At 39.8% G+C, this 9,432-nt stretch overlaps 1 protein-coding gene across 2 annotated transcripts in view; it reads left to right on the top strand.

Moving 5' to 3' along the window:
* The window catches only part of LOC102215529 (HRAS-like suppressor 3), a 6,102-nt gene extending 1,568 nt beyond the window's left edge, over positions 1-4,534 (top strand). The window contains exons 2-7 of one of the 2 annotated variants that reach the window (XM_005753963.1): positions 430-520; positions 2,044-2,096; positions 2,230-2,338; positions 2,503-2,750; positions 4,020-4,086; positions 4,159-4,534. In XM_005753963.1, coding sequence (XP_005754020.1) covers positions 484-520; positions 2,044-2,096; positions 2,230-2,338; positions 2,503-2,750; positions 4,020-4,086; positions 4,159-4,187 — 543 coding nt within the window. In that variant the 5' untranslated portion in view covers positions 430-483 and the 3' untranslated portion in view covers positions 4,188-4,534. Of the gene's footprint in view, positions 1-429; positions 521-2,043; positions 2,097-2,229; positions 2,339-2,502; positions 2,751-4,019; positions 4,099-4,158 lie in introns of both variants that reach the window. The other variant, XM_013916156.1, reaches the window with a different exon arrangement.
* Positions 4,535-9,432: the final 4,898 nt, after the last annotated feature.

Here is a 9,432-nt window from a genome sequence, read left to right as displayed (position 1 = left end):
GAACTGAAGAAGCTTCTCGGATGAGAGGTGAAACGTCTTCAAGCAACTTAAAGAAGTCCAGACGCTTTTCTTTGCAAGCTCCTTTGACTAACTAAGGATATTTCTCTAAAGATGAGTTTAGTTTTATTTAAATAATTTATTCTGGTTTATTTTAACCCGTCAGCTTTGATCTTTACCTTCATTGGTGTTTAAAGTAAAAAGCACTGTAAAGATGTCATTTCTTATCTTATGTCACTGTTGACGTCACATAATTTACTGACTCACCTAATTTAACATTGCAGAGGTTTCTTATATAAGTCTGAGGACATTCACAGTTTAACCTTTCCTGAAATGTAAATTCAGCTTCATTGGTCATAAAATCCTGCTGTGAAGATAAACAGAGTCATTAATAAAGTTTGTGTTTGTGTAACTGAATTTTAATTCTTCCAGAAAGCCCAGCAGCTCCTCTCATCTGCAGTTCACGTTGCTCAAGTTCAGTTGGTGATGGGAAGCACAGCATCAACATCGACATCAGCATCTCGTGAGTCCTTCACACTTTAACCCTGAAACTCTGCTGGGTGCAGAGGGGAGGAGCTCTGACCCATGACTGATTCTTATTGGTCAGTCACAGTCCGATTACAAACACAGTCAAACGGTCCAGTCAAATGGCAGATTGCTAAAACATGAAGCAGATTTTCAAAATAAGAGATGCCAATGTCTTCTTCATCTATGAGGGTGTCATTATGTTTTTTAATAAAGGATGTTAAATATTTATAACAGCCTTGAAAGGCTGATTTTAGCTTTCTGTGTAAAAAGTGAAGCCACTGTAGAAATATCGTGACACATCACGTTGTGTTAAGACTTACAGTTGCATTAAAGTGTAGGAGAAAAGGGCCTCAGCTCCTTTGATGCTGACTTCAAGAAACACATTTGTGACGGGTTTATGAGGTTTTTGTAAATTATAATAATTTTAGAGGGTTGTAATGGATAAAAAAACAGGTAGCTGTTGTTTGACTACAAGCCATCAAAAGTCAGGTTCACAGTCAGATCCATGTTCTTCATACCTGGTTATGAAACACACAGATGATACAGTAAAAACACTCCAGGCTTCAAAACAAGAGCCAACGAGTGACATCAGTGGCTACATCCATCTTTTATACTGCATGTAAAGTGCACCACAAATTCAAAATGTTTAATTTTGAGTTAAAATATTCTGCTAACACTGATCTTTGATGTCCACATATCAGTGATAAAGCTAAATACCAGAAACACCTGTTTGATTCAGTTTTAACAGAAGGTGAACATTAAAGCTCTGAAGAAAGATGCCAGACATATACCAAGACTGCTGTTTCATTATCATCATCATTTTTAACCTCTGTAAAACTTCAAAATCCCACCCTTTCGCGACCCTCGGGACCTAAAATGGTCCCGCCCCAAAAAGTGCTTTAAAAATGTTATATATCAATATTTTTTTCCACTTTAAATTAGTCAGTCTTTTAAAACTACTTCTGCTTAAAATATCCATATTAAGTTTTAATTATATTTTCATTGTTTTAACCCTTTAAATACCAGTTTGGGTACATGAGCGCCTGTTTTTTACAGAAAAAAAACATAAAAACTTAAATATTTTCCATAAAATACATTTGAAGTAATATTTGATTGTTATTATAATTAGGCCTTTAGATGAGCCAAAGATTGGCACAAACATTCATTTTGATCATTATTATTTTTTTGTGCAGGAGCACATTTATAAAATCCATCCTTTCATGACCCTCGGGACCAAAAATGGTCCCGCCCCAAAAAGTGCTCTAAAAATGTTATATATCAATATTTTTTTCCACTTTAAATTAGTCAGTCTTTTAAGGATGCTCGATTAACCTTCAGCCAAGTCAGTGCTGACATATTATGTCTCAGTGATTTCACCCACATGTGAGGGCAGTAACCCCAAACATCATCACTGACTGTAAATACTCAGAGGAGATTGATCGTGTTAACACTGTGTGTGTTATTAGGTTGATACTGTCTGTGGATGGATTTGGTTTATAAAATGATCTTTTCCTGCAGGTTCTGAAGATCAAAGCAGCTCGAGGTCTGTGGACGAAGAACCCACTGACATGGTAAGAAAACCGTTTGCTTCTGTTGTCTGTGGCTGTGCTTTGATTGATTTGTTTAATTTGAAGTCTCTCATCAATGTGCTGCAGTCACTGAGCGCAGTCAGCTTCAAACATGTTCTCTGTCTGTAAATCACAGAGTGGGCGGAGGCCACAGCGCGGGGACTTGATAGAGATCTTCCGTGGCAGCTATCAGCACTGGGCTGTGTACGTTGGTGATGGCTCTGTTGTTCACTTGGTCGTGCCCAGTAAGTCCCGCACACACCTGTCACAACACCCCCCACAGCTTAACTCCTCCCAGTCTGGAAGCAGAAGCTTAAATGACATCACACATGAAACTGATTCATAGCATAAAGGATGAAATCATGAAGCCTTTACTTCTGATCCCAGTTTATCCTTCATGTGTTTGCAGGTTTCAACAGCATCGCTGTCATAACTCAGAGGGGGGTTGTGAGGGAGGAGAATCTGAGGGCTGTGGTGGGAAATGACCAGTGGCAGATCAACAACAGCCTGGACTCCACCCATAATCCCCGCCCAGCTGACGTCATTGTTAAAGAGGCCAGGAGCTGGGTGGGCAGAGAGATAACGTACCACAGCATCAGGAGGAACTGTGAGCACTTTGCCACAGAGCAACGATATGGTGTGTCTGCGTCGCAGCAGGTGGGCGGAACCATGTAGACAGAAAATACAGAATCTGTTTGCAAAGAACAAGATCTGTGCTGCTGGAAGCTCATTTCCTGTTTGACCCTTTATTTGAATTTTATTATTATTATTATTAACGTTTATTCTACCGATGAATCCCATTTCAGCAGGTTTTGGATTCAGATTAACAGAGAATGATTTGCAGAAACATAATGTAAAGGCATCATCTATCTCCTACTGACTAAACTTTAGCTTTAAAACATATTCAGCACTGTACATGTAAACAGGAGATCTTCATGTGGATGTTGTGTCTCCTACTCCCCTCGTGGTGGCAGATGGCCCCGCCCCTCCCTCAGCCTGGTTCTGTTGGAGGTTTCTTCCTGTTAAAGAGGAGTTTTTAAATGAACAGGTCACATTTAAAGTGTTTTGAAAATTGGATCAAAAACTCATTACAAAAACCTCATTTAATCAGATATGCATGTATAAAAAAAGCTCAAGCTTTCAAGCTTTTCCAGCACATTACCAAAAAAGAATGCATGTTTCACTTCACATCACCTCAGCAAGAACAAGATCATCCAAGGTTGAGTTAAACACCTTTGTTCCCTTTTTGTAAAAACAGAGAAAAATGCATCACACAAAGGAAAAGGGTGCTTTATATGCATGTAGTGTATAAAGCACATTTCACTTCAAAATTAAGATGTACAAACGTGAACAAAACAACATGTTAGAGTTCCCCATCTCTGTTGAAAAACCCCACAAAACAAGAAAACTGCACCAAACTCCACCAAATAAAACACATTAAGGCCAAGTTAATACGTCTGCTCATCAGATATTGATGCTTCTTTCCTATGTGACAGATGTTTGTTTGTTTTTTTTAAGTTAAGATCTTAAAGGTCAGATTTTTAAATACATTGCCGTCTGTATTATTGCTGAAGGCCTAGATTGTCCCCTTTAAAGTGTTTGTGCTGATGAGACAGGCGTGAAGAACGGCACTGACTGGACGAGAGAGCACAAACTCTGCCATTGTCATTTTCCATCAAACACTCATTAAAACGTCAGCCTGCAGGCTGTTAGTGCACTCATCCTCGACTGTCCGGGGAGGGGCGGGGTCACACGTTGAAGCAGACATGCAGAGGTGCACGGCAGCCCAGGCGGAGGAATTTTGCTTTTACACTCATTTTATTTCTCTATCTGATAAGAAACTAGGTCTGAATGGAGTTTTGAATCATGGCAGTCTTCTGTTCATCAGGATGTCTGCTCACTTCCTGTGATGTTTTCTCCCTGCAGGTGCCTCAAGGAGTGGAAGACTTTGCCAGAGCGTGGGATACAGTTACTGATACAGTTACTGATACAGTTACTGATACAGTTACTAATGCTGTTACTAATGCTGCTACAGTTATTCATGCTGTTACTGATCTTGCTACAGTTACTGCAGGCCTGGGACGACTTTGGTAGGCCTAAAGCAAACTTTGTGTGAGACGCTAAAACATTCCTGTCATTACCATAAAATCACACAGTTCTGATCGCTGAATCCACACGCCTACGTTAGTGTCCACAAAGAGATGGGCAGAAGAATCACCAGGAAACCTCTGACTTTATTTTAAAATACAGTAAGTGGAAGATAAATGTGGTTCCTCTGTAACTGCTGCAATGCCAGAGCTACGATTAGATTACTCCACAGTGCTTTTAATCATGACGTGCTTCCTTACATCACTTCATCCACTGGCCCACAGTATATAAATACTGCATCTTCACAGAGTTTATTGTAATTCTTACATTTTATAACAAACAAATAATAAAAAAAATTTCCCCAAAAGTTGATTCTGTTCATCTGGACATTTTTTGAAGGAAAAAAACTTCGTCACTCATCTTCAGTCTCAGCTGACTGCAGGTCAGGTCTTATAACCAGGACGTTTGCATAATGACTGAAACTATACAAAAAAAAACAGTTTCGTGGTGAGATGCATTGACTGCGCTGTCATTGTGTCATCGAGCAAAAATTAAAGGGAAACTTTCAAACTTTCTTTGATTCATGCAGAATATGGACAAAACTCACTTTGAGGTCTATTTTCAAACAAGTGATATTAGATATTAGTCTTTTCCTCATGTGTATATACTCATACTGACACTTTCAGTCAGAATTGACAGAATAGTGTCATCAACCAGTTCGTTCAATCGTTTTAATTAGCAGTAATCAGCCCCACAGAGAGCAGCTGTATGAGCTGATGACATGTGAAACGGGTCAATCAGCTGTTTGCTTAATTTGAATTTCTCTGAAGTCTTTGAAAAAATACAAGATTCATCAGAAATGTAATGATGTCAGATAATTTATCTGAATATAAAACTTATAAAAAGAAAAATCTGCAGCTGACAGATTTTGTAAAAGTACTACTTTAGTAACACTACAACAACAAATTGTTTTCATTCAGGTTTCTGGAAAACAGGAGAAACTTTCAGGGGAAGGAAGACAAAAACGATTTCTCGCCACGAATTTTGACTTTTGTTGCAGGATCTTTCTGAAACTTTCCTGCAAAACAACAAAGCACATCAGTTCCACTTTCACTGCTTCCACTCGTCATTTTTGTAATGATGTAATAATGATAACCGTCTCTTCTACATCAAGTGAGAAATGTATTCCTCTGGTTCTCTTTATTAAACCTGAATTATTCAGATTTTTATAAAGTGTTTCAATGAAGTAAAACGAGGGCCGTCTGCATGACTGCGGCAGATTCAGCTCAGTTCACTTACTCAAAAAGACCTAATACATCCATGAGTTCTCCAGTGTCTTAGTGTTCATGTTCAATTTAAAGGGTTGAAGACGACTTTCATCAGAAACTTTGAATTGTTCCGACGTCTTGGTTAAAGCAGGATCCTCAGTCTCAAATCTGTCACAGCTCACATGTTCTCCATTGTTCTCCTTTACAATCTGACACGAGTGCTTTAACTTCTCTGCGTGATCAAGTTTCATCTTCCACGAGGATCTGTCTCTGCACAGTCTGACCACAGCTTCTAAGGGTGGACGCTTGGTGTAGTCCTCAGATGAGCCCTCCTCTTTGGGATTTGATATCACAATGACTGAATGGACAAGAATTTCACTTGAGTCAAAACTTGTTTCACAGGTTTTTCTGAAGCTGATGTATTTTTGTGCACAGCAGTGAGACATGTACTTTGCAAACGTGCGCATCATTCAGCCGATGATGTTTCACAGACTTCATTTTTCCAGGTAACAACAAAGAAAAAACGGCTCTTATCTCAGTTTGATGTGTACTGTAACCAACTATTTAAAATGACCTACACTGTGCTTTGTGTCTCATTTCTTCTAAAATACTCTTAATACCTGATTACTTGATAAAAACCTACAGTGTCTTCATGCCTGTAACAATTTAAATTCTTACTCCTTCATGCTGATGGAAGTGCTGGTGAGTAATTTGAGGTCATTAAAATTACAGGTGATGTGACATGTTGTATTATAATGTTATATGAAAAATAAACTGCTATAATCCGACCTGACTCTGCTTTTTTCTTTTCCAGTAGAGCCTCAGATTGGGTTTGAAGGCCTGAACATCTGAGTGATGTGTGCCCACTGAGAGAGGATGTATCAGAGTAATAAAGACTCACCAGCTGCTGCACTGGCCATAATATCACTGCTGAAATCATCACACACATTCAGCTGGAAGGAAGAAAAAAGAGACTTTTGTGAACTACAGAAGAACGAGCAGGTGTCTGCTATAATTATTTTACCTTTATAGTTTGACCTTTAAAGAGCAACAATCTAGACCTGACCTGACCTTCACACTGTGGTGAGCTCAGGTGGGAGGAAGAAACTTCAGCCAGAGATCAGAGACTGTGTTTGAAATTCAGATGTTGCTTAAACGCTGCATCCTGTGAATGCAGCAACTGACCACCTCAGACAGGTGAGGAAGCAGCACAACACAACAGCAGTAACTTTATAACACTGGAACTTTTTGTGACCAGCACATTAAATGCTCATGAAGCTGGACTCAAACACACTTTGCTGTCCTCTGCTGCTCTGCTTTGTTGTGACCACAGAATCTGTAACAGAGGAATCGCCGTTACGTCATCAGTCTGAAATGAAACTATGAAAAATTTCAACTTAAATATTTGGTGACATTTTCCAGCTGAAACCAGTCTGAATGAAAATCCACTGACTGTCTTTGCTTAATGAATAAATCAATAAATACAGAATCAGCTGATGAGCTGCTTCTAATTCCTCCTCAAATGATCTGAATTTCATCCGTAATAAAACTCAGTGTGTAGTTCTTTAAAGCTGACGCTCAGTTTTTGTTTAAAGTGACCAGAAAACTGGATCCAGCTTCGTCTGTGAAGTGTCACCAAAATAATTACGAAACACAGACACTCACCTCATGTCAGTTTTATCTGTGATGCATGCGATCAATCACTACTTCTCCTGATCAGTCTGCCGATCGATCATGGACGCACTGTTTCTAACGGTTTGTTGGATCGTGAGCTGAACTTGTTGCTGTGAGAGAAGTGTGGAATGAAAGAGGAGGTGTGCAGAGTGCTGCGCAAGTCTATATTTCACGTTTCCCCCTGAAAGCTCTTCGAGAGTCACCTTAATGGTTCAAAATACGTTTTTATTCCTGTCAAAATGTTTTCATTGGCACTTTTCATAGATTCAAACATGTTCTGTGTTTTTGTGACAAGCTGCTTGTAACAAAGTGTTGAAACATCACAGACAAACTTGTGATCACAGACAAGTTTGTCTCCACATCACAAACTTGTCTGTGATGTGGAGACAAAACACTGGTTCGTCTCTTCAGTTAGGAGCCTTTTTTGTACTTCAGTGATTCCTAGATCAGTGTTGACTTACAAACAGGTCACTCTTTCGAGGATGCCAATGTTCACATTTTGGACAGATGGTTTGAGCAGAGGGCGGGGCTTATGACACCAACTGTCTGCCATCTATAAGCCAGTTTTGAGATCCCTTCCCAGACGCCTTAACGCCCACTCACATCTCTTGTCAGTCAATCTCAATAAGTCACATGACAGGATGAGGCAAGGTCTCTCAATGGTTTCCCCCGAAACCTCTGCTGATAGTGACTCACGCCCGTTTTTACACCTTGGCTCATGTGATGAGGCACATGCTCAATAGTGGGTCAACGACCCTCTTAGGGCTTAAAATCTCCATGTATTGATCTTAGAACTGAAGAAGCTTCTCAGATCAGAGGTGAAACTACAGCTATTACAACAGCTGGAGAAGAGTGCAGGAGCTGAATTGGCCTGCCTGGAGTCCAGATGTTTCACCTATAGAGAACATTTGGTGCATCATTAAATGAAAAACATGCTAAAGACATGTTAAACTCTTCAGCAGCTTGATACCTATATCAGGCATGAATGGGGCCAAATCCCAACACCAAAACTCCAGATATCTCCAGAGGTTGACAGTACAGTGTAAACTAATGTTGTGTTTATAAGACTGGGGAAACCTGCAGTCAGCTGAGACTGAAGAAGTCACTTGGATGATGACGAAACGTTTCTCCCACATAACGCTACGTCCAGATGAACAGAATCAACCTTTGGAGATTTATTTTCCTGGATGATTGAGGATGCATCAAGACAAAAACTCCAGATACTTGTAACCTCGATACCCAGATGTCTTCAAACTGTTTTGAAAAGAAAAGGAGGAGCTACACCGTGGTAAACATGCCCGTTTAGCAACTATTCAGAGACTTGTAGCAAGCATCACATTTGATATGAGCTCATTTTGGGCGTGAAATTGTAAAATTTCTCAGTTTAAACATTTGTCATGTTATTTATGTTCTGATGTTATTTGAAAGTCTTTTATTTTTCATTTTGTTAAAATAAAAACATCTCAACTTTTCTGTTATTCAGGTTGTAGGTGTAGCCACAGCAGATCATCCGTCTCCATGTCACCCCAGTATCTGTCACACCAACTCTACTGCATGTCTTTCTTTACTACATTCAACAACGTCATCCAAAATGTTCCTCTTTTCCTCCTGCCTGTCAGCTCCATATCCATCATTCTTTGTCCAATATATCCACTGTACCTTCTCTGAACGTGTACAATCTCAGCCAAGGCTCTTAACTTTATCTCCAAATCACCCAGCCTGAGCCGTCCCTCTGATGTCCATCTCTTTTACTCGCACATGGCAAACACAGCTGTGAAATAGAGGCACACTACAGTTTCTAATGAGTTCAACGGTATGTGGACCTTCCAGCAACAACAGCCAACTGCAACCACAAGATGGCAGTAATGTAAAGCATGGGTCCAAACAGCTGAGTGGCTTCTTGGTTTCTGAGATGAAAGAACAGAAACTGCTTTACTTTAATACTTTTTAACCCTTGTATGGTGTTCGGGTCTGTGAGACCTGTTTTCAGTTTTTTTCTAAAGAAAAATTAAACAATTATTTTTTCCACTTGAAATTCATTGGCTTTGGCTTATTTTCTGTGAAGAACATAAACTCATTTTCAATGACCTCATACTGTACCTCCCCCCACGCATTTACATTACATACAAGGTGTTGGGGTCCACTGGACCCAGGTCTAATAAAAGTGTTGAAAGTGTAGGTCCTGTGTTCCCACACTCTGTCTTCCTCCTTTCTGGTGCTGCTGATAGTGTTTTCTTCCCCTCCTGCTCCGCACAAAGTTGCAGCATTGTTGAAAATTCAACTATCAACACCGTCTGCTCTTACATTCC

The sequence above is a fragment of the Pundamilia nyererei genome, unplaced genomic scaffold (genome assembly GCF_000239375.1).
Source record: "Pundamilia nyererei isolate P.nyererei 1_Seehausen unplaced genomic scaffold, PunNye1.0 scaffold00488, whole genome shotgun sequence".
NCBI classification, from domain to species: domain Eukaryota; kingdom Metazoa; phylum Chordata; class Actinopteri; order Cichliformes; family Cichlidae; genus Pundamilia; species Pundamilia nyererei.
The sequence above is the reverse complement of the archived record's forward strand: the minus strand, read 5'-3'. Positions and strand labels throughout refer to the sequence as shown.